This window comes from Gadus morhua, chromosome 3, assembly GCF_902167405.1.
Source record: "Gadus morhua chromosome 3, gadMor3.0, whole genome shotgun sequence".
NCBI lineage: Eukaryota > Metazoa > Chordata > Actinopteri > Gadiformes > Gadidae > Gadus > Gadus morhua.
The window spans coordinates 4,521,850-4,547,792 of NC_044050.1; the positions used below are offsets into that span (position 1 = coordinate 4,521,850).

The 25,943-nt window shown below is 44.5% G+C and overlaps 1 protein-coding gene across 9 annotated transcripts in view; it reads left to right on the top strand.

Annotated features, from left to right (window-relative positions):
• Positions 1-25,943, top strand: part of tenm3 (teneurin transmembrane protein 3) — a 138,976-nt gene that overhangs the window by 110,633 nt on the left and 2,400 nt on the right. For 6 of the 9 annotated variants that reach the window (XM_030351663.1, XM_030351665.1, XM_030351664.1 and 3 more), the window contains 19 exons: positions 464-626; positions 1,108-1,246; positions 2,136-2,241; positions 2,557-2,699; positions 2,869-3,047; positions 5,995-6,099; positions 6,516-6,679; positions 9,192-9,361; positions 10,819-10,945; positions 18,660-18,857; positions 19,634-19,693; positions 19,931-20,275; positions 20,585-20,829; positions 21,273-21,454; positions 22,015-22,217; positions 22,872-22,982; positions 23,367-23,509; positions 24,542-24,666; positions 25,186-25,316. In XM_030351663.1, the coding sequence (XP_030207523.1) occupies positions 464-626; positions 1,108-1,246; positions 2,136-2,241; positions 2,557-2,699; positions 2,869-3,047; positions 5,995-6,099; positions 6,516-6,679; positions 9,192-9,361; positions 10,819-10,945; positions 18,660-18,857; positions 19,634-19,693; positions 19,931-20,275; positions 20,585-20,829; positions 21,273-21,454; positions 22,015-22,217; positions 22,872-22,982; positions 23,367-23,509; positions 24,542-24,666; positions 25,186-25,316 (3,039 nt within the window). The remainder of the gene's footprint in view (positions 1-463; positions 627-1,107; positions 1,247-2,135; positions 2,242-2,556; positions 2,700-2,868; positions 3,048-5,994; positions 6,100-6,515; positions 6,680-9,191; positions 9,362-10,818; positions 10,946-18,659; positions 18,858-19,633; positions 19,694-19,930; positions 20,276-20,584; positions 20,830-21,272; positions 21,455-22,014; positions 22,218-22,871; positions 22,983-23,366; positions 23,510-24,541; positions 24,667-25,185; positions 25,317-25,943) is intronic. The other 3 variants (XM_030351666.1, XM_030351671.1, XM_030351670.1) reach the window with 1 other exon arrangement.

Sequence of the window (25,943 nt, forward strand, 5' to 3'; positions counted from 1 at the left end):
AAAACAGACAATTGTTATCAATCTAAACTGTAAGTCAATTTGGATTAAAGTATCTGGTAAAGGATATACCAAAGGAACACGACTTTATTAAAATTGCCAAAAAGGAAATCATGTACATTATAATATGGTTATTATGGGATATTGGCATGGGAAAGGTTACGTTGAACACCGTGAAGTACACACAACTCCTGTGGAACAGAACGAGCACACCGATGACAGAGAACATTTAACGTTTCCTTTTCATGTTTAAAGGATCCATGTCTTTTAGAATGTTTGTTAAAAAACGCCAGAAAGCAACCAGCACAGCATCACATTCAGTCCAACTGATGGGTTGAGCCATGGATCATGTGTTTGTGATAGCACCACGCAGTCCCCCTTCCCCACTGGCATCATACCAGAACTCAGTCCCACGTGGTGTAGCATGGTTTCCTCTGGCCTCAGCCTGCTCCTCCTGTCCCTGCAGAACGACGCCAACTGCGACTGCTACCAGACGGGGGATGGATACGCCAAGGACGCGCGGCTCAACTGTCCGTCGTCCCTGGTGGTGTCTCCGGACGGCACGCTGTATGTGGCCGACCTGGGGAACATCCGCATCCGGGCGGTGCGCCGCAACCAGCCGCCCACCGGTACGGAGACGTAGAACAGCACCCGGACGGGTTGCAGCGTGAACCCTAATGTGAACCTGCAGCCAATACACACAAACGGGGGAGCGTGTTGATATGATCACTTTATTGATGATCGCGTGAGGCTTTGAGTCCAAATGTTATTCCATTACATTTGCTCCATTTCAATTGAATGAAATGCATCATCGTCATGTCTTTTTGGGAATAGACGCTGCAGTGTATCAGTATATCATAAAGGATAGGCATATTGTATATTGTCTGCATTAACTGCTAGATATACTTCCTTTGACCCTCTTCTGACCCTGGTTCCCTGGGTCCATTCTGATATATATCATCTGAGATGTTGCTTAGCAAGTAGAATGTAACGCTTGCCTATCTCAACACATCTCTCTCTCTCTCACTCTCTCTCTCTCTCTCTCTCTCTCTCTCTCTCTCTCTCTCTCTCTCTCTCTCTCTCTCTCTCTCTCTCTCTCTCTCTCTCCAGGTTCTCTGGCTTCAGGTCCAAGTTCCTACGAGGTCGCCTCACCTGCCTCCCAGGAGCTGTACGTGTTTGACTCCAACGGAACCCACCAGTTCACCATGTCCCTTGTTACTGGCGATTACAAATACAACTTCAGCTACAGGTTTGTGTGTGTGTGTGTATGGCCTGAGCAATAGAAGTTCATGCATTGATTTTTTAAAAGCATCACAGTAGGATACTGCAAGTGGTGCACCCCAGTGCAAGTCTCATTCCAGTATTTTCAAAGCCCAAAGCACACTGTTGTTGGGACAGAATAAACACGCCCAAAATAGATGTGAGTCCTTTACCAAAGCACGCAAAAATAACATGTGCTTTGCGCCGTAAGAACAATATGATTCAATGGGTTTTTTTTGGATCGCGCTACAAATATGAAAATTCACCGTAGGTCCACGCGATCCAGAAAACCTGTATAGCTGTTGTCATTTGGCACCTCTGCGTGCGAAGTCTGAGGACCGGCATTGCAAATTGTAACAGTATGCCAGCAGTCATATTATTTAACAGCTCCCAATTCCCATCCTTCATTTGTTTGGCTCAAAGAAATGTTGCTGTTAATCACACTTTCTGACCTGTCAAACTTAACGCGGCTATTACATTGCCAATGTATGAACATAATGTTTACGCCATGGGCTATGAATTTCTAGTTTGCATTAGCGCACGCTGGCAGCTGTCAGCATTGTAGCTCACTCGGTCTTGTTCGGCTGGGGGTTTCTGTTATGGCTGCATGTCCGACTCATGTACCAAACTGAAACAAAGGGGGTTTCTCATTTAGGTTCGCCTGCTAATATCAGCGGGTTGATATTGCTGTCCGCGGGCATGGAGTCTGTTTCCCACGGAGGGGTCTTTTAAATTCAAACGCCTCCTCGCTAAACACCAGATACGTCTGTGCACCGTGTCCCCCGGAGTCCAGCGATGCATTTGAGTCCTGCAGACGACTAGATTACAATCTTGCTCTGTCTCTTCTCTCTTCTCTTTTTTCACCTTGCGGCAATTAGCAACGAGGAAGATGTAACTGCTGTTACCGACAGCAGCGGGAACACACTGCGCATCCGGAGAGACACAAATAGAATGCCGGTTCGAGTGGTTGCCCCCGACAACCAGGTAATATTCTATTGTCCATGGTTCAGGCGGATGTTACAAGCAGGAAAGGACGGCAGAAAACAAGCCATACATCATTGATTCATGTGGAGTAGTTTATGTCATGCAACATATTTCTAATGTATACAGCACTAAAGAGCAGTACAGGAACACTCGAAAAGAGTACCTGTCAAGATGTTGCCATTGAAACCCAGTACATATTTGTGTGTGTGTGTGTGTGTGTGTGTGTGTGTGTGTGTGTGTGTGTGTGTGTGTGTGTGTGTGTGTGTGTGTGTGTGTGTGTGTGTGTGTGTGTGTGTGTGTGTGTTTCTGCGGCAGGTCATCTGGTTGACCATCGGGACCAACGGAGGACTGAAGTCCCTCACGGCTCAGGGACAGGAGCTGGTGTTGTTCAGCTACCACGGGAACAGCGGCCTCCTGGCCACCAAGAGCATCCAGATCGGCTGGACCACCTTCTACGAGTGAGCCCCAGGCCGGCTGCCCGCCACACACGCACCAGTAGAAACACGCAGCCCTCTATCTCTGTTGACACATCAACATCACATCAGAGCACAATACTGACCTTTACATCGCAATCCGTTCAAAGTGTCTGATTTAGTGTATAAATATGATTCCTTATCTTCCACACAGCTACGACAGCGAGGGCCGGCTGACCAACGTGACCTTCCCCACGGGCGTGGTCACCAACCTCCACGGAGACATGTCCTCCGGCTCCGTGGTGGTGGACATTGAGACATCGGGCCGGGACGAAGACGTGTCCATCACCACCAACCTCTCCTCTATCGACTCCTTCTACACACTCGTCCAGGGTGAGCCGGCGCTGGGGTTGTGTTGGTGGAGGTCTGCAGTGTGTTTCAGGGGTTCCCAGTCTTTCCCTTGGTCATCGGAACTGCAATAATAATAACCTATTGTTACAATGTCCTCTAATCAGAGCGTTTAGAAAGAGCTTTAAAATGCAAGGCACAAGGCCGGACACCGTTCCGTCAAGATAAGCAGTGAAATCAAAGAGAAGTAGGGGTCAGATACATAGAAGGAGCGTTCAAAAATATACCTAGAACTATTGTAAAATATATCAGTTTTGTAATATTTCTTTTTTCAAAGCTTGTGTTTTTATGTCAATGTCTTCAGTGGCGACAATTGGTTAAACACCTTCAATTGTGTGTGTTTGTGTGCCTGTGTGTGTGTGTTTGCGTGTGTGTGTGTGTGTGCGTGTGCGTGTGCGTGTGTGCGTGTGCGTGTGCGCGTGTGTGTATGTGTGTGTGTGTGTGTGTGTGTGTGTGTGTGTGTGTGTGTGTGTGTGTGTGTGCTGGTATGGGTAACATATCTGTTTGTTGGGAGGGATTTTTTTCATTTTTGGCGCAGTTATCAATCTCCTTGGAACTGCTTCATTATTCAGGAGTCTGTAAACATAAGAGCTTTGAGATCAATAGACTGATGAATGGTACAGTAAAAGATACACACACACGCACACACACACACGCACGCAGCTCCAGCGATAAAAAGGGATACATAATTAATGGCCCAATCTAGGTATTGGATTTTGAATAAAGTTTTTAACCTCAGATGTAAGTAACATTTTTGATTTACAGTTGGAGATGCTAACATTTGGGAGCAGTTCTCCCCCTGACTTATGGGCCGTCTTTACAGTCACTTGTCAATAATGATTGATCTCGTCCCCTGAGGCACTTCAAATGCCCCTTGCACATGCTTAGGACATAATTAGGCAGATATAAATGTCACTGCAATTATATGTTTCTCTTAGCCCCCCTCATGATCCTACCACTGTATAAACAGAATGTATACAACTGCCATGTGGAGCAATGCAGCAGGCATTAATGTACGAATGGAATCGATCTAGCTTTTTCTTTTAAAAGCTATAGAACTGAATAGAACCAGTTTTTTATCTGCATGTTTGTTGTTAGCTTTGATATTTTGATGTAAGTGATGGACATGTGTTGACAATTTAAAGATTTAAAACCTTGTGGAATCAGAACTCTGGTCAAGAGCCTTAAATATTCATATTGGAAATGAATTCCTCCATATTTTCACTGGAGTGAGCGCATCCCCCATGTGACTGGAGGTCATACTGTACGGGTCAGTAACAATGGGCTGTATGATGAACCAAGCTCTGATTTAAATTGAACCAAAGGAGCCGCAGCTTACTGGTCTGCATGTGTGCGCAGGTGGAGACGATGTCAGGCTGGCTTCCCCAGCATACAGTGTGGGAAGCAGCAGAGAAGAAGCAGCTTCTGCCCCACAGCAGGATCAATATCGATTGCAATCTGATGAGTTATTCAAACCCAACCACTCGTGGTTGGGTTTGAATAACTTCTCCCTGGATCCCCATGCATTATTTATACGTAGGCCTTCTCTCTCCCCAGCTACAGGAGGAAGTAGTGAATACGCCTAGGTGGGCTGGCCACCTCTCTCTCTCCTTCTCCATCTCCCTCACTCTCTCTCTCACGCTCTCTCCTTCTATCTCTCAACCTCTCGCTTACCCTCTCTGCCCTCTCTGTTTCTTGGGAAATGAGAAATGAAGGGATGTATGTTGTGTGTGTCTGTGTATACAAATCATGGGGTTCTTAAGCTAAGCTTATGCGTTCTATCTATGTTGGACAAAATAACTCTTGTACACCATTGTTTGTGGCTCATGGTGAACAGCAGCGTCTCATCATGGATCATGCTCTCCTTGCTTCTACCATCGCTGGTTATGGATCGCTGTCGTTAGTCATCTACGTTTTCGCCTTTTCCAACCGTTTATATATCACTGTCAAACTCATCAATGATCAAATTTATTAAATTCATAAATGCTCATTTACAGGCAATGGTTAACAGACAAATACGATTCAGTAATCATACCCCGTCTGACACTTTCCCCGTTATTCCGAATTCCTGGCATTACATGTCCTTTTAGCCAAAGCCTTACATTGAACTCAAATACATGTCATAAAGATGTCATAAATATGATGAGCACCAGCATTGAATACAGTGTTTAGTTCAAGGATCTGAACCAGGCATAGCCTTATTTTCAGCATCTTCATTTAGCTGAAATTAGAATTAAGTTATGATGATGATTCAATATTTCTGATGTGAATATGCTACAATATTGTCCAGATAAAAGCTATTCAAGCTAAGTATAAATTATCAAGAATGTTGACGCTTTTAGTTTGAGTGTATATATATTGTAATTAAATGCTACTTTAAAGAATAATATCCTCCAGGCTAGGTTGGTTCCATGAATGATTTCTTAAAATAAGACAATGTTTCCGATTGAAGACAGAGGGATTGCATATCCTAGAACAAGGGTGACAAGGCCTATCAAGTAACTTTAAATAATTTATAGTTTATTGATCTGGAATCCGATGATACATCAGCGGAAAAACGATTGTATCAAGTACAGATGAAATGCTAGCCAAATAGGAGCCATTTACAATTGGCAAATGGTTTCAGGATGAATCATTGTTTTTGTCAAATAAAAATTCGCACCCAATTCTAATGAGTAGAAAACTATTATTACTATTCCTCCTTACTCATTACTACGTACTAATTACCACTACTATTACTACTAGTACAAAAAATCAATTTGTAGCAATTGAAAAGGAATTGATTGCCCTGACTGTTTATCGCTGCAACACAAATGTTATCCATATATTTTATTCTTCAAATAATGTTTGCAGAATATAGATATTGTGAATCCAGTTTTCATGGCTAGAAAATGGGTGAGTGATGATGATGATGATTTTCTTTCCCCACCAGACCAACTGCGCAACAGTTACGAGGTGGGAAACGACCATTCCCTCAGAGTCATCTACGCCAACGGGATGGAAACCCACTACCAGACCGAGCCCCACATCCTGGCAGGTAATGGCGGCCCTCAGGGCACACGCATACATCTGCACTGGACACGCCCGAGGTTGTTCCTTCATGTGGCGACTTGTAATTGGTATATCGGCGTGGAGAACTGAAAATATATATTGAGGTTGAAGGGTTAAACCACAGAATCCCACGTCGCAAGATCTTTTGAAAGCAAAGCAACATTTACGTCATTATGAGCTCCGAGTCGGACGCTGACCGGGGGTAATTATGGCCGGACTCCGATGACGGAAACGTTTCAGGCACAGTCACACACAGCTCAGAATCCACTCAGGAGTCTAGCCTACTGCTTGGTCTGATGCCTCTATTGGCTTTAGGACGGGAACGCGGAGTCCAGTGGCGCTGGTTCTACGTGTGGTACTGTGGTTTACGATGAGGATCCTAATGGGCAGTGTGTGACGTAGCAGTGCGACACCCTGCTGTTTACCCCTCGCTAGGCGCCGCCAACCCCACCGTGGCCCGACGCAACATGACACTGCCGGGCGAGAGCGGGCAGAACCTGGTGGAGTGGCGGTTCCGGAAGGAGCAGACCCGCGGGAAGGTGATCGTGTTCGGGAGGAAGCTCCGGGTGAGTCCCTGCTGCCAGGCCCACATGACGGGGAGCTCCAACGGGATCAGCTCACACTACGAGATGGATGTTAAATCCATCCAAGGCACACAGCATCTTCTGTTGGCCATTTAAACAAGGTTATTTGGAGGATGTTAATCAAGAGAAACATGGATTTATTTTGGATTAGTCTCCATTAAAACAATGCTCACTATTATTCATTAACTCTCAAAGGGATGTTTCTGCTGGTGCAGTGAGATGGGCCTTGGTTCAACATAGTCCCATGCATAACCTTTGTAAAATAGGTATGGTTTTAATCCTACTGGTAATTGAAGTGTACAATGGTTTACATTCCAACACATAATAAGATGAAATTATTCAAAGATTCTCTAATTAATTATTTATACAAAGCAGTTTTTCATACAAACCAAGGTTCTGAATTGACTTGCATTGCTGAATGCAAGTCCTTCATCGGGCCGGCCTTTAAGGCAGCATTCAACGCGGTGAGATTTAAGCTCTGCCCTGCGCTTTTAATAACACCAAGGTCAGCAATTGATTGGATCATCACTAAGATTACATGGGGGCACTTTCAATCTGCAAAATGATATTCTCCCCCCGAAAGGAGATGGCAGAGCTTCAGCAGGATGGTTGGCCAGGATCCCAAAGCTGCCCTGCTGCTGGCCAGCGTCCCGTTGCTCTTGAGCTTTGTTTGCTTATCATCCATACATCGCTCTTATCTGCTCTCACCTCCAGGCCTCCAGTGTTAATGTCTAGTTGGACGAGTGTCTAAAGGGGGAGAAATGACTCCAGCGTTTTTTTTCAGAAAGACTCCATCTTAAATGTAATGACTCCATCGGATAGTGATTCCCCTCTTTGGCAACTATTCCTCGGGGCCTCTGAATTAGGTGGAAAAACGCTTCAAATTATCATTACTATTGAGCTGCTCCTTGCAAGCACCAAGCACATTCCAAGCACCACACAGGCATCAATCCCGCACCAGAGGAGGATTTATAGCCTCCTGGTTGATCCAGAGGTTAACAAACGTCCTTCTCTTGCCAAACACAGGATAGACTAGTGCCAGCCCTCAGCTACACTACTTGGTAAACAAGGGTGTTCTTTACAAATTGATCAGTCATGAGGAAACCGAACAGGTAAACTGTGGCTTTAAGGGCCTCCCATCACTGAATCCTCATAAGATAACACTTTGTAACGACTACAGAACTACAATCTGTGATGATGGCTTTGTTAGGTTGCCTTGTCTTTAGTTATTATTACAATCGCAATACAAGTGACAAAATGTCTGCAATAAACGATAAAACTATAAAGATATTACGGAAGGATTTTAATCTCAGGACTACCGTCATCACATTAAAAAGTCACTGTTTACAACCAAATATAAATTCCTTTTTAAACATTGAGGAAATACTCACTCATAACACATACATCACGGCCACCGTGTTTATAATACCATAAGATTGTAAACTGAAAATGCTGTGATTCGTCTTGAAACACAGGGCATAGGGGTTTTGGATAACAGTGGAGTGTACCCCAAAACACATGCTAGTCCACTAACTAACTAATTAATGAAATAGCTCATAATCTCTGCAAACTCTTTCATCCTTGTCATGTTCTTTTCTGTTCATGCGCTGATCAGCCACAGTTGGTGGTTTTTGACAGTGTCTGCATATTTGGTTCTATTGACAAACTTGTGCATCGGTACTACTCGTATGTCACGTGAGGACAAATGATTGTGAATTCGGATCCATATTTCCAAATACATAATTAGTTGTTCTATGTAGAGCTATGCGCAGATAAACAAAACAAAGATAAACAATGATTATGGACGTGATAAAGGTTATGTCTGTTTTAACCTTCAGTAGACGTGGGAGCTGACTTTGCCAAAATACATTTTCCTTTAGTTTTCATCTACTCATTCCTTTAGTAGATGATTGAATCATTGAGATTATTTTGATATTATGCATTAGGTTTTATTACAATTTCTTTATTTTCTAACATAAATGAAATGTAGTTTTTGTTCAGTAGCCTTTCCATACACATTTCATCAAGGAACATTACCCTTTGATTCCTTTTGATGTATGATGAGTAAACCACTATGACAATTAAAAAAATGCTCTTTGGAATGAGAATTCTAGGAAGGAGTGGGTGGGGATTCTCCATGGTAACGGCCCTAACTTTGTGATATATCTTTCTAAGTTAGTACACATCGTTGAGTAAGAGTGTTATAATGAGTGATGTGGTATATGAAATCCATCACGCAACTAGGCGTAATACAATTAGTGTCTGAGTGTGTTCATTGCGACATCGAAGTGGATACTTTGCAAAGAACATGACTTGAGTTCAGAGCACAAATGTTTGAAACTGGGTGATAAAGAACGGCTAAACATTGGATTTGACGCTTCTTTCTGAACGACGCTGTTATTTGAATAACATTGACACAATGCCACAGTTCACTATGTGTAACACAGGGCCACTGCCACTGTAAAACAACATTGTGTTTGTGGGTATTTTCCAGGTAAATGGCAGGAACCTGTTGTCTGTGGATTACGACCGCTCTCTGCGAACCGAGAAGATTTACGATGACCACCGCAAGTTCCTCCTGAAGATCATCTATGACACCCAAGGCCACCCGTCACTCTGGGTGCCCAGCAGCAAGCTGCTGTCTGTCAACCTGACCTACTCCAGGTACCCGCCTGCAGTAACATGGCTGCTGACAGCCGGCTCCCCTCCCTCATTGTGTTGTGCTCACTCTCCGCTCCATCAGCTGGCTCCCAGGGACCACAATCTGGGCTCCTCTGCTCTCTGGATTTGTATGCAACATTGCCACACAGTACAACTTGATTTGCCTTAGACTGCAATAATTCAAGATAAGAAGAGATGAGACTTCATGCGTCCCCTGATATGAGATATATACACATACTGGTGGCTGGGGTTTGGGAGAAGAGTAAGATAAGGAATAGAAGAAATCAACTTTATGTTTACAATGTATATGTATGAGCTGGGGTCCAGTTGTATGGATTGATAAGCAATTGATTACAGGTGACGTAGGTAAGATTCAGGGGTTATAACGATACAGAAACAATTCTGCTGTCTATGCCCCATTTCTCCCTACGTTCTCAGACAATGAGAAGTGTTGCATTCATGCACCTTTGACTGATAGGAGAGATGGATTCCCCAAACCAATTATGGAGCAGATGCCCTGATTGTTCAGAATTGAGCAGGGACTGATCTAAAATCGGAATAGGCTCAAACAGAAGCAGGCAGAGTCGATTCACAATTTGCATTTCACTAACCAAGCAGATAGATGGCTATGACATTCTTAAAGAATTACACTCAAATAATAGCTTCTAAGTACGGAGGCCCTCTAGGGTCACATGATGAAAAACAAAAAAATAAAGTGTTAAGCTGTGCGATAAGTAAAGCGTGCGGGAACGGATTGGTGAAAGACGAACGGATTGGTAAAGCGTGTGAACGGATTGGTAAAGCGTGCGAACGGATCGGTAAAAGAAGAACACATTGGTAAAGCGTGCAAACAAATGTATTTGTAAGGGTGCGAACGGATTCAGAAAGCATGTGAACGGATTCGGAAACGACGTGCACGGATTTACAATCCACATGGCCTCCTTAGTTCTTCAGCACATGGAGCGGCCTTGGTCTGCCGTGACCACTGACGTTAGGGTAAGTGGTCGCCGCTTAAGGAGCATATATCACACACAGTCAAACAACCTCTCATAAAAACACAAAACACCTACTCAATAACCCTGATTCACCGGCATTCAATTTGCCTTCAAAATGAGATGAATTGGATTAAGTGGGAAGAAGAGGTCACCCTGGTCCAGGCAGGTCCATCTCCTTGAGAGAAGGGCTTGTGGGTTGCAGCAAATTATTTTTTAGTTTTGATCATGTGAACCCAAGGGGGCTCTGTACTTAAGTCTTTCCTACAAAAAGCAACATGTGTTCATATTGAAGGTATGTTTAGGTAGATGGTTAAGCCCTGGTGGTCAACATCTGTGTGTTTCTGTGTGTTTCTGTGTGTGTGTGTGTGTGTGTGTGTGTGTGTGTGTGTGTGTGTGTGTGTGTGTGTGTGTGTGTGTGTGTGTGTGTGTGTGTGTGTGTGTGTGTGTGTGTGTGTGTGTGTGTAGTACTGGTCAGGTGACTGGCCTACAGCGGGGTCCCACCACAGAGAAATGGGAGTACGACCTCCAGGGACGAATCGTATCCCGGGTGTTCGCCGACGGAAAGACCTGGGGCTACACCTACCTGGACAAGGTAAACACACCCTCACCCTGTCACTCTGTCACTGGACAAGGTAAATACACCCTCATCGTGTCACCAACATGTTTTGTACGTTGCATATGCATTATGTAGGTGTATTAATACACCCTCATCCTGTCACCAACTTGTTTGGCAGTTTGCATAAATAAACCCTGAATGAATGTTTTATAACAATGTCCGAGTGTTAGCGTGGACTAGTCCTTCAAGGTGGTCATTGAACGAAGAGCTGGAAGAGCTATAATATATGCAACTGTGATCCTGATGAAGACCAAAACCATTGATTACTTACATCAAACCTCGCAGAACACATGCTATGCAATGGGCTCTGTGTATTTGCATGAATCAGCACCAAGCGTGGACCAGACCAGCTGTACCAGCGTTTTCAGTTTATCGTCCGGGCTGCAAAAAACCGTCCGCACATGTATAAAAAAAAAAACCTTTGATATTCAGCTTCTCGGCTTCCAGGTCTTCATTAAAAGCAGGTCTTCTTGACATGCATGTAACCCTTGTTCTATGCACAGAATCAGCTAGCCTTGCATCCAGATAAGAGCGAGACACACGCTCAGTAGGAAGAAATATAAACCAGGGGAAGCAACGCAAGAGGGAGAGGAAGGAACAGCAGAGATTGCTTTGGATATATTATTTAATAGCTGTGTTTGTACATGTGTCCGTGCTTGTGTGTGCATGTGTGTGAGAGTGTGTGTTTTCTCCCATTTAGGCGCATTGGTTTGTGTCTGTGGTATGTGCAAGTGCGTGGGTGTGTAAGTGTGTATGCGTGTGTGTGCTTGTGTGTGTGTGTGTGTGTGTGTGTGTGTGTGTGTGTGTGTGTGTGTGTGTGTGTGTGTGTGTGTGTGTGCATGTTTATGTGCCTCTTTGTGCTCGTGTGTGTGTGCGTTTGATGGTGCGCGTGCATTTGTGTGTGCGCACGTGTGTGTGTGTGTGTGTGTGTGTGTGTGTGTGTGTGTGTGTGTGTGTGTGTGTGTGTGTGTGTGTGTGTGTGTGTGTGTGTGTGTGTGTGTGTGTGTGCGGTGAGCTTACACAGGAGTCTTGTAAGTCAGACGTGAGCCACCAGAACAAGGACCTGGAGGAGTTGTAGAGGCTTAGCGGAGCCGTGTTGGGGAGGAGCGGGATCAAACAACCGCCGACAATGGCAGAGTGACGTAGAGGGGGGAGATTATCATTTGACTTCAACCTCTCTAGTCCACTTCCTAAAACATCCCCGGTAATCCCCTTTAATCGGTGAGACCTTGCTGGATTAAAACACACATGGTCCAATGAGAACCCAGAGTTTTCCGATTGCTTTTGTTTCTGTTATGGATACATTTTTATACGGTTGTCCATCAAAAAGGTATTTTGGATGATATTTGAGAAATTGAGAATAGCATGCAAACACACACTGGGTAAGGAGCATATATCACACACAGTCAAACAACCTCTAGTTTCATGGTTGGGTTTGACTCTCATCTCCTCTGTACATTTAAGCAGACATACAGCACAATCACCAAGTTACATTTATTGTTCATCCTTTTCTGAAAATGCGAGTGGGATGATGCAACATGCTGTTTGTTTGGGAGACGGGTGGAGATAAGTAGACTTAATGAGAGTGCAATAACTAGAAAAACTAAATTATGTGTGTGCTTTCAAAATGTAGGCAAAAAGAAAATAACAAATACAGAGACTTTTAACGGATTTGTTGTCGTTTATTTTCCATTTCCCAGAAGAGAAGTTCAGATGCAGAATGAGTTTATCTCAGTCTAGCTATAGATCAAGGACTCTGACACTATCAAGAAGACTGCAGATTAGTCTAATGATGGATTCTTCAGGCTGCTGAACTGATTAGCATTTGATACATTTTGAATCCACCCACAGGGCTCAAGACATTTTCAAAAACGTATAATGTGGATGCAAGGCCGATTCTGCAATGGTGAAATCGGTTAAAACAAAGGATTTATTGAAGTAACGCTTCAAAAAGGAAAACTACAATATCACGGTTGAATGCTGTGTGGAGGAAGTCACTAGCTTTGGGATCAACTCTCAGTCAGTCTCTCCGAGACTGACTGGGTTACGGTAGGGCTCCAATGTAAAGTGGAGCGCACACCATACGAGCCACGGAGCGCCGCTTCGGCACGTAGCAGAAAGGCCTGCCCATGCTGTACGCAGCGGCGTTGGGAGCACTCTCAGTGTAAACACGTCCCGCTTAGGTTACGACTCGCGGCGGAAGAAGCGGTTTAGAGAATGTGCAGTGTTTCAATAAAGTGCGGCGCAGCAATAGTGCTATGCAAAGAGCATAATAACACGCACACGCTTTTCTGGATGGTATGTGACAAGGACATGCCAATACTGCAAGAGACCAGGGAAAAGATTGGGGCTAACAGATGACTTGGGGTGCCACCCTATGAAAACTTTAGTGGCAATAGTGACACCAGTAGACCATCTGAGGTCTGAGTCCTGCACCTCTGCAGTTGTGGAAAGGGTTCTCCCATTGAGTGGTTTCTGTCAAAGTTCCAGGGAACAATGTGTTGGTGGGCACACACAGATCAATCATTATTTTAATAATATATATTGCCAGCTACATCATCTGGCACTAGTCAGGCCTGAACTTTCACCAAAAAACAAAAGTAAACTTTCTCAGTTTTCCTTGTGTTTGTTTGTTATTGTGGAGCCATGAGAGCATCCGTCTTCCTGATGGAGAAGTGACAGGAAAGGGGGAGAGAGAAAGGAGGAACTTTTTTCTATTTCACTTTTTTGAGTGACACTTTGAAGAGAACACCAAAAACATGAATTGCGTCTTAAATGAATAAAATATGTGGCGAGAGACGGGGGGCGTAAAGGTATGGGGTGCAGAAATGGGGGTTATAAAAAGGGAAACAAAGGGAAAACTTGGGATCATTACCCTGGAAAGTCTCCCACTCCATTATCCAGCGCGCCCCATTCTCTTTATCCACGGACCTGGCCCCCACAAACAGCCTCCATGTCAACCAGGAGGATCACAGCATGCAGGAATAGCAACAGACCTACATGTGAAATTAATATTCCAAATGATGCCTGGAATGGAGTGTTTTGCTAAAAATATACACGCTAAAAGGTTTGTAGTGGGACTTGTATAAGGCTGTATGTACGCAGTGTGATTTCATCAGATAAAAGCTAACACCTATAAAGCTAGTAGTGCACCATTCATCCATTCTATGACGCACTTGAATTACTTTAAATTATCCTCAGAAAGGTTTCCTCCTTGCGGAGACAAACGAAGTGCTCTCGCTGTGTTCTAATCTAATCTTGAAAGAACAACAAATACCTTCTCAATTCCTAACTCTAGTTTACAACATTTTGGGACTTACTACTGCTGCAGCAATGCAACATGTTGAGACTGGCTACTACAGCAATACAACATGTTGAAATGGCTACGACAGCAATACAACATGTTAGGACTGACTACTACAGCGATACAACATGTTGAGACTGCCTACTACTACAGCAATACAACATGTTGAGACTGGCTCCTACTACAGCAATACAACATGATAGGACAGACTAATACTACATCAATACAACACAATAGGACTGACTAATTCTCCAGCAATACCACATGTAAGGGACAGGCTGACTAATACAACATTTTGGGGCAACCACATCCAAATAAACAATAATCTTTGCGATTAGCTTCTCACTAAGTTTTTAAAGTGCACACAACCTTAATCATCACTCGTAAGGTTTTTATTTAAGATTGTGCACAAATAATAGTGTGCCTAATACAAAGCTGGTTTCAATTGTATATCCCATTTGTCTACAAAATATGGTTTAGTCTGGTCAACACAGGCTTAAAGCATTTTGATTATGCGCGCCATTGAAAGAAAATGTGCTGTTATGTGGAACATTAATTAACAGCAGCTGCCAAAAGTGTAGAGAAAAGTAGTTGATGCCCAGAAATAGCGATGAACGGCACTCTGACTTGACTGAAAGATAATTCAGATATGGCTGTCATAATTTATTATAATACAAACATTCATGTATTAGGATTATTTAAGATATGATTATAGATTAAATAACATATTATTCATATTGATTAATTGAGCCTGATAGTCTGATTCATACATAATACATAAACCATGATCATTTTAACTGACATCTAACGGAGATAAGCTAATTACTGGGCAGCGATTCCAAGAGCAAGATTTTGCAGAACATTTTCTCTGAGTAAATCGCATTTTCAATTACATTAGGCAACAATATTTTATTTGCGATTAAATGTTGTCTTTAAAAAGAGAAATCTTAATGAACATTATTTTCACACACGCTTGATGAATTTCCAAACATGCATGTGTGTGGATTGCTAAATGCATTGTCTTGAGGAACATTGTCAACTAGAAACTGCATTTCCTGCAGAAAATGTGGTGAGTGCTGTAGTGCAAAGTGAGGTTGAAAATATTTTTCGATAAAGCCACATAGAATGAGACATAAAGAAACGTTAAATGGCTTAATTCAAGTGAAGTGACTTGAACAAAAGTTAAAAAGTCTAAATGGAGTAAACAATTTAAACATACACAGGATTTAAGAAAATTTAAATGGTTGGAAACAAATAAAGTGGCAGCTGAATGAAAAGCGCAAAGCATTGCTAAAAATGCAGAAATGTAAAGTGAATTGAACTGAATTATCTGAAAGGTCCAATGTATTGCCCTGCTCTGTTGGCGTGTGTGCGTGCGTGCGTGCGTGCGTGCGTGCGTGCGTGCGTGCGTGCGTGTGTATTTAAGAGAATAGCGAGCCGGTGCGTGATTAACAATAGCCCACAGAGTGGGAAAAACAGCCGAATCTGGCAACAATGCTGAACGTCCTCACACTCCAGCGTCAACGTAAATCAATGAGACCAGCTGAAAACGAAGTCGGTATGAAACTAATTCCGTCATATATTATTGAAGATACAAGTGTGTAGATTTGTTAAATGGTTTGAACGAAGATAAACGCTTGAAAATTGATTTAGTTACGTCTTAAACAGTTGAAGTCAAAAAAATAATCTTAAAAAGTATCAAAAAACACGCGATTCCAAGCTATTCTGAATATTTTAAAATCTGAATGGAGTCTCTAGGTGAAAAATTTACGAAGGAGATAGGTCCCAAAGTTTGTAGAGACTAGGGCTGGCCCGAATGCCATTTTTCAGGCTTCGGATACTCGTTGGTTTTTCCGAGCGAATATTCGAATACTCGTTCCAGAAAAAAACCCCATCAAAAACAACATTAAGAATCCCTATATACTCCCTGGAACCGATTTTGACAGTATCTGCATATTTTGTTGAAGATTTAATAGCTTTTGAACGTTAATTAGTAGGCCTAAGTAGGTTGAAGTTCCTTAGTTTTTCCCCGTGAAAGCGAACAGCTGTTGCTCCGTTCCAAATCAGCTGTTCTCTGCCATCTTAGCCCTTACGGGAGCTTTTCAATTCATCCTGGAACGTGCATCTTTTCAGAGAATTTGTACAATAAATCCATAACAAATACCGAATATTGATTGTCTTATGTGTCCATATTATATCCATTATATTGACCGGGTATTCCCAAGACGCTCACGCTCTGCAGCAAGCCAGTCACAGTTGATTGGCGCGGCGCTGTACAGCGAACGTAAACAAACAACTAAGCTAAGGTTTTAAGCATTACTTTTCCTCCAGAGATCCCGCTAATGTTGCGTTATAAAGTAAAGGGAAACAAGATATCTATTCTTCCTCCACCTCTCTCGCTTCTCTGCTCGGTGTCGCTGACGCTTATAGTTTGCCTCCCTCGCTCTGGTAACGTCACGTGCGTGAAAAAAAAAAAAAACGATGCTCCGAATACTGATTTAAGCTTTGAATACTAATTTTCCGAACGAGTATTTGAATATTCGAATAATTCGGGCCAGCCCTAGTAGAGACAAAGAGGAAAGAAAGAAAGAACTAGAAATTTGATTTCCTGCAGAAAACGCGTGTGAATGCTGACGGCTGAATGAGAAGCGCAAAGCATTGCTGAAAAAATGAAGAAATTAAAAATGAATTCAACTGAAGAATCAGAAAGTAGCAGTAGTAGTAGCTGAAGTAGTACTACCAAGTATAAGTAGTAGTTGCTGAAGTAGTAGTAGTAGTAACTGAAGTAGTAGTAGCTGAAGTATTAGTAGTAGCTGAAGTAGTAGTAGATGAAGTAGTAGAAGTATCTGACATAACAGTAGTAGCTGAAGTAGTAGAAGCTGAAGTAGTAGTAGTAGCTGAAGTAGTTGTAGCTGAATTAGTAGCTGAAGTAGTAATATAAGTAGCTGAAGTAGTAGTAGTAGTAGCTGAAGTAGTAGGTAGTAGCTGAAGTAGTAGGTAGTAGCTGAAGTAGTAGGTAGTAGCTGAAGTAGTAGTAGAAGCTGAAGTAGTAGTAGTAGCTTGATTGGCACATTTTCTACAAAAAGGTGTTGCTTTGTGACCGATATATCAAGGAATATTGTGTGTCAATGCACGAGGGGAAAATTACTTGAATCCATCTTAGAATGAGGCTGTACCGTCAGAACATTTAGAAAAGGGGAGCAGTGAATGACATCTGAATGCAATGTGCCTAGGACAGATGCTGGCTACTGTTTTCCTGTTACTCTTTATCCCTTAATGTCTCCCTCTCTCTCTCACACACACACACACACACACACACACGCACACACACACACACACACACACACACACACACACACACACACACACACACACACACACACACACACACAAACACATATTGTTTGTGCGAGTGTATTGCAAACTAGACACACACAGATGCCTCCGCACCGCCCGCCATATGTGAGAGGTCATGGGGAACCTAATTAAAGGCGGCCGGTGAGAGGCTAATGCCTGTTCTGCGCTCCATTACCCAGCTTCACATGCTGATCATACAGACCTAATCGCCCTCCTCATTGTCCTTTTATTTCTGTCCCCTGTTTGCCAGATCTATTCAAAACGCTCTGTATTTATTGTTAGCCCAACACTGCTTTAGCATGTAAACATGCAGACATTCAAAGTACAACACAGTACCAACAGGAGCTACATTCAATGATCAATTGAATATCACTCACTCTGCAATCAGCTCATTTCTGATTCTTTTTTGTAGTAGACGTTACATGGAGTCAGATCTCGGCCTTGGTAAAACATTGCTCAACAATGCACACATTCTTCTGTCAAGATATTTATCTTCTTTAAACATGGCTCTCTTTACACAAGGGAAATATTTACATTCTGCCAACCTTTCATAATCTCACCGAGCCCCTCTACATGAGGGGGCTTAATGTATAAATCTGTCCCAACAAATTTCTTAACTGTGAGGTTTTGTAAATCCATGTGGTCGGATTCAGAATCCCTGCACTGGGATTGGTAATCTGTGCAAATGCATCCATCCAGGCAATGTAATGAGGTGATCCGACCCCCCGGGGACATAGGTACCACAGGTTACCGACTGAACCCCCTCACAGTGTCCCCTCCCAGTCCCCTTAACAGACGTGTTCCCCTGGTTCCCCCCCCTAACAGACATGTTCTCTTGGTTCCCCCCAGTCCCCCTAACAGACGTGTTCTCCCGGTTCCCCCCAGTCCCCCTAACAGACGTGTTCTCCCGGTTCCCCCCAGTCCCCCTAACAGACGTGTTCTCCCGGTTCCCCCCAGTCCCCCTAACAGACGTGTTCTCCCGGTTCCCCCCAGTCCCCCTAACAGACGTGTTCTCCCGGTTCTCCCCAGTCCATGGTGCTGCTCCTGCACAGTCAGCACCAGTACATCTTTGACTACGACGCGGGGGACCGGCTGTCAGCCGTGACCATGCCCAGCGTGGCGCGCCACACCATGCAGACGGTGCGCTCCATCGGCTACTACAGGAACATCTACAGCCCCCCTGAGAGCAACGCCTCCGTCACCATCGACTACTCCGAGGACGGACAGGTGCGTGGGGTGCAGAGGGGGGCTCCCTGGTCTCTGTGTAGGATGTTCAGCAGCCTGGATTAAGAACACTGGGACTGTCGATCCCAGGTCTTCCATAGAGTCTTCCAGGCAATTGCCCTTTCAAGTCGCGATTCTTGCATCAATTTAAATCAGTGTGTGTGTTTGGATGAGGGCTGGTTGTGCAACCACACCTGGCCTCAGAGTCCAATCAGACTCAGCCAGGTGAGGCTGCTCAAACCAGCCATCATCCACACACACAATCCCACAGCCAGATACAACGATTCTCCACTGATACGTTACATTAGGTTCAAAATTCTTGAAAAAATAATACCTGAACTTACTTGCTTACGTAGAAAGAAATTCTCAATCGTAAATCAAAACAGATATTAAAATGTTGTTCTCATCATTTCACTCTTCGATGGAATAATTATTGTCTGCATTGAATTTCTGAATATTTGAATCAACATGTACAGGGAATAGTTATGAAATCGACGTAAAACCGAATGAGGTTCATTCATTTTACAGTTTTTTATTATCGCTGGCCTTAATTGTTTATTTCAGAGGGATAGCTAGAGGGAAACCGAATGAGGTTCATTCATTTTACAGTTATTATCGCTGGCCTTAATTGTATATTTCAGAGGGATAGCTAAACACAGCAGATCCAGTTGAACAGCTGCCTTTGAGTGCCGTCCCTTTCATCTCCTTGTTTGAATCACAGCATTTGAAAGAGGTTCATTCTAGCTGTGTGACATATTGATTTGTGTCCTTGTCAACAGCTCCTCAGAGTTGCCCACCTGGGAACCGGTCGTCGTATCCTGTATAAGTATCGCAGACAGGTACTGCCGAATTGGAAGCTTCACTTCTATTGTCCATTATTTTTGTACATTCATGCCCTCGACCCTGTTCCCTCCATTTCCTCTCAAACTATCCTGCTCCCAATAATCTCAATACCATTTATAAATACTGTGTTTGTTTCATAGGTACCTACTTATCTTTTGAGAGAACTTCCTCATTCCTAATCCATAAACCCATAGTATTCCCTGTACTGACGTGACTGTGGCTCCGCCCCCCAGAACAAGCTGGCGGAGATCCTGTACGACTCGACGCGGGTCAGCTTCACCTACGACGAGACGGCGGGCGTGCTGAAGACGGTCAACCTGCAGAGCGAGGGCTTCATCTGCTCCATCCGCTACCGACAGATCGGCCCGCTGGTGGACCGGCAGATCTTCCGCTTCAGCGAGGACGGCATGGTGAATGCCCGCTTCGACTACACCTACGACAACAGCTTCAGGGTGACCAGCATGCAGGCCGTCATCAACGAGACGCCGCTGCCCATCGACCTGTACCAGTTCGACGACATCTCGGGGAAGGTGGAGCAGTTCGGGAAGTTTGGCGTCATCTACTACGACATCAACCAGGTGAGCGCGGGCGACCTCGAGGTCCCTGGCCGCGTCGGCCCCCACTTGATCACAAAGTCGGAGGCGTGCGGACGGAGGAGATCCATTGGAGTGCACCGTCCGATCTTTTGCTTGAACCCTTTTCACCTCAGATGTGCTGGAGAAATGAGCAGATACGAAATGTGTATCTTCGTGACCGAATGCTAAAAAAGATACTTAAAAAGTGTACAAGATAAAAACAAATATAATAATTTCACAGTTGAATTTCAGAGAAATGTAAACATTTCAACCAAGGAATCATGCTCACATTTGGTCCTGTTTGAACGGCAGATCATTTCCACGGCCGTGATGACCTATACCAAGCACTTTGACCAGCACGGCCGCATCAAGGAGATCCAGTATGAGATCTTCAGGTCGCTGATGTATTGGATCACCATTCAGTACGACAACATGGGGCGGGTCACCAAGCGAGAGATCAAGATCGGCCCGTTCGCCAACACCACCAAATACGGCTATGAGTACGACGTGGACGGGCAGCTGCAGACCGTGTTCCTCAATGAGAAGATGATGTGGAGGTAGGACCGCTCATCCTGGACACAGGGACGTCAGGGTCCTCTCCCCACAAGCCTCAGCCTCTTATGTTGTGGTGTTAACATCAACTAAGGCTGTTTGAACATTTACCGCTAGTTATTGAATTACAGTCATTTGTGTACACTTTAAATTCCCATTGCATGGAAACACTTTTGATAGTGACATAATAATGCAAAGATTTCCGAACAAAACACATATTAATTGTGGGTGTAAATAATAAGAAATGTGTGTTTACTGATCTGAACTTCCCTTGAAAATTAATGCAATTTGGGTCCTTTTGAAATCAGCACTTTTGTGTGTAGGGGATTGTAATATTATGGGATGGTCATGAAGATGCAAAAAGACAACCGAAAACCGACCCTTGTGGTTGTGTTGTACAGTACTGCCCTGCGGTGCCCTCACCCTGCCCCCCTTTGGTTCAATGCAGGTATAACTACGACCTGAACGGTAACCTGCACCTGCTGAACCCCGGCAACAGCGCTCGCCTCACCCCGCTGCGCTACGACCTGCGGGACCGCATCACGCGGCTGGGGGACGTCCAGTACCGGCTGGACGAGGACGGCTTCCTGCGGCAGAGAGGGGCAGAGATATTTGAATACAATTCAAAAGGTGAGTGTGGGAGGGAGGCGAGTATTTGGTGTCTCTGCACTTGATATCCGACGGCCCAATCAATACTGTTGATTATTATTCTGGACTGCGCTTCTGCATCTGTTTGATATTCAATGAAAAGTACAGAAGAGACGTCTTGCGGTGCATCACACTATTATGCAGAAGTGGCCAGGGGTGTTGTCAAGAGGTTCAGCTGCAATACAGTCAGGTCATATTGGGTTTCTATGTGGGTTATTTATGTATACAGTATAAATATATACAAGCATATATCAGCTAGTGAGTAGAGAAGCTCAATGAACACAGAATATCAAAAGGGGCAGCCATAGCTCAGGAGGTTAGTTAGTGATTGCTAGTTCGATCCCCAGCACCTCGAGGTGTCCCTGAGCGAGGCGCCTCACCCTAACTGCTCCTGACGAGCTGGCTGACGCCCTGCGGGGTTGACTCTGTGTCAGCAAAATGCCCTAAATGTGAATGTCAATGTAAACATTAAGAAAAGTGCTGCCCCCCTAGAAGCGCCTGGCTGTTGCCCCTGCCTCACCAGTGGGTCTCCCCCTCTGCAGGTCTTCTGGAGCGGGTCTACAGCAAGGCGGCCAGCTGGACCATCCAGTACCGCTACGACGGCCTGGGCCGCCGCGTGTCCTCCAGGAACAGCCTGGGCCAGCATCTACAGTTCTTCTACGCCGACCTCAACTACCCCACTCGGATCACACATGTCTACAACCACTCCAGCTCCGAGATCACCTCGCTGTACTATGACCTGCAGGTAACCCCCCCCCCCCCCCCCCCCCCCCCCCCCCCCCCCCCCCCCCGGATCCCCTTAGAGACCCCCGCTAGCCTGTCCACCTCCAGGTCCTTTGAGCCGGGTTACATCACACATCAGGAGGATAGTTTGATTCTGAGGAAGGGCACTGGGATTGTTATCCAGTATAACAGGTCAGTGGGTCAGAAAGATGATTCATTCCAACAAACAGAAACTCACCAAAGAGACAGACTCTTCCAAATCATTGCAAGCAAGACTTTTCCCTATTGGAAAGATATAACCACCCACACAGCCAAAAATTATAATAGGCACATAAAGTATTAATATGCTGAGGTCGTAGTGTCAGATCAAACATTTAATCTCTCAACATCATTTTCATAATGTGGCTCTGAAAAGGTTACGGCACATTGTAATTCATTTAAGTTTCCCAGAACCCAACTCCAACCGCTATTTCAGGAGCTGCTTTAAAAGTTGGCTTCTTTTGAGGGGGTTTTAAGAACATGATGTTGTTTGTGTTGGAGTTGAATAGCCAACCAAATATCAAATACATCCCTATTAATTAAACTGCAACGGTTTGGTAAAGCAGAAACACCCCAGAAACACACCTCTATAACGGCTCATACTAACCAAATGCTGGGTGTGGCGTGTGCTGTGCAGGGCCACCTGTTTGCGATGGAGATCAGCAGTGGAGAGGAGTTCTACATGGCGTGTGACAACACTGGGACTCCCCTGGCCGTGTTCAGCAGCAACGGACTACTGCTGAAACAGGTGAGGGGGGAGATGCCATGCCTGTTTTTTCTCTTACAACTTTAAGATTTTGCATTGATATTGGTCGCACAAAAAACATGTCACAGCACAAAGCAAAGCAATCAACGTTAAACCTGACCAAAATAAATCTTCAAATAATGCATATATATAGTTTTTAATATTCATAATAATGGCACAATTAAGGCGTTCATGTTGAATTTATCTGACCTGTTTGTTCGTGTGTGTGTGTGTGTGTGTGTGTGTGTGTGTGTGTGTGTGTGTGTGTGTGTGTGTGTGTGTGTGTGTGTGTGTGTGTGTGTGTGTGTGTGTGTGTGTGTGTGTGTGTGTGTGTGTGTGTGTGTGTGTGTGTGTCTGTGTGCGTGTCATGTGAATGGCTGTGTGCAGGTGCAATACACGGCCTATGGAGAGGTGTATTTCGACTCCAACCCAGACTTTGTGCTGGTGATCGGGTTCCACGGGGGCCTGTACGACCCACTGACACGCCTGCTGCACTTCGGGGACCGGGACTACGACATCCCTGCTGGGAGGTGGGTGGTCGGCTCTCACACCTCCGGGGCGTCATTCAGAAACTTCTGGAAAATGCACCTCAGCATTCAGCACACCGGTCGACAAGTCAGCTCTGACCGTGGCAGAAATGGGGGGCATACTGCAAGACTTTAAATGGAGGGAGAGTATTACAACATTTGGTTTTTACATTTTTCAAGATCCATCTTACAAAAGATGTACAAAAATATGTTTTTGTGGGGATAATCAGCTTGGCCCTCAATTTAAGATGGTATGCAGCTTCCAAAGTTTGATGTCGCAATCAAACCCACAATTAAAATCATAATTAAAAGATGGTAATCCGGCAGCGTGTACCAGTCTCCTGAACAAGTCAACACATGTAAGATGTCTCTGTGACGGCCCGGCTGCATAAATAACCTGCATGCCGGGCCCTCTCTATTGGAGGAATCCAAAGACAGCCAAGGCCGCTGTGCATCATGGGATATTGTGCAGAAATAAGTGAGCATCAGTTGCACACTTTTTTGAGGGGGAATAATTTAAGTGAAGTTAACCGGATCTGTCGACTCAGATGTCGGACCAGGACCTGGGTCCACATATTTTAGTTCTATGCACGCATGACATCAGCCTGACCGTCGTATGACAGGCTAGCGTTGTGTAGTTTCCTTCTATATTTGAATCTATAGTTGAGGTTCGACTTGATGTTCTTTCGACTTGATGTTCTCCAGCGACGGCGCCAGCGCCTTTCTGCCGAGTGGTTTTCCACAAGGAGCGCTGGCAGCGGCCGCACAATCCATATATCTGCGGCGTATCTTCTCAAGGTGTCCGCATACATTCTCTCCTCATTGGGAACAATTTGAAAAAGTGGCAGACAAACACGCCATGTGGGCACGAGCCCTAAGAGGTGCACTAAATAGGACACATGGAGACTTATTCGCAGAACTATAGGCTATAGCACTGAACCAGCAATGGCGGCAGACACACACCAGCCCACGGCCAGGACCTCCGTTGACGGTGCTGAGTGGTCACCTGATTGGGCGTTCTGTGTGCTCTCCCAGGTGGACCACCCCAGACATCGGCACGTGGACACGCGTGGGCAAGGAACCGCAGCCCTTCAACCTGTACATGTTCCGGAACAACAACCCTGTGAGCAAGGTCCACCAGGTGAAGGAGTATGTCACAGGTAAAGGCTTCATGTTACTCTACATAGATCGACTCTCAATGAAAAAGCATGGTTTACATTTCATTTACATTTACCATAAGTCTCTTAGCAGACTACGCTTTAACACAAGGTGACTCCAAGTGAGTATGCAAAGAATCCAATTGAAATTGGAGTAGCTACAATAAAATATGTATAGTGCTGAACCTAATCATAAACAAGTGGAGGGAGTGAAGTGCAGCTGCAGGAATCAGAAATGCAAGGTTCTCACATGTCTTCCTTTCAAACTTTACAAACCTGAAGCAGACATATTTCTGCATATTCTTTACAATCCTGTTACTTGTGTGTGACAATGGCGATTTCCTAATCAGACCTTCCAACTATGCATCTATGGTTTGGGGATCATGGTGTGCTTCAGCCCCAAAACACATGGGAACCTCTTTCTGGACCACCAGTGCTACTCAACGACCGATCAGCAATCAGCAATCAGCATCAGTGCACAAGTCAGCTCACTTAACCCTCACTCCTCTTCCCTCTGCCCAGATGTAAACATCTGGCTGGTGACCTTCGGGTTTCACCTCCACAACGCCATCCCAGGGTTCCCCATCCCCAAGTTTGACCTGACGCAGCCCTCGCTGGAGATGAAGAAGAGCCAGCTGTGGGATGACCTGCCTGTACGTAACCTCTAACTCACATAGGTGTCATGGCTTCAATTACCATTGTTCTCTCAATCAGAGTGGGTAATGGATTTCCACATTCTCGTTTAGGATAATAGTTGTCAGCATCTGAAGGGAAAGCTGTGGTTCGCACAGTGTCGGCTGTGCTGTTGAATTTTGTTCATCTTTTGGGATAAAAAGATATCATTAAAACCATCATATGTGGTTATAGTGGGAGGAAGTGGGCTTTTTTTTGTCAATTATTTACACAGGTCATGAAAACAAAACTTGCCAGCATGATAACAATAATTACATGGCTTTGCACTTTGGCTATAGTGAAGTTTTTGGTAAACTGTTTATTGACTGTTTCTAAAAGTATGTTGTGTTTGCAGATTAAGTCCAGTTAAATCAGTTCTGTCAGGGGTCCTACAAGGGAAGTGCATAGATGCATGAAGCACACAGACTGTTTCTCAACCAACTGGGATTTTAGTTATCACTGCTGTACCAAGCATTTCTACTTTTACTGAAGACGGAAAACAAGCAGCCTTGGGCCCAGACTCACGCTGCAGCACTGATCAGATGCTTGTTTGGCAGGACTTTCAATGTATTTTCCAAAAAGCTATTTTTTTACAATAGCTCGATCGA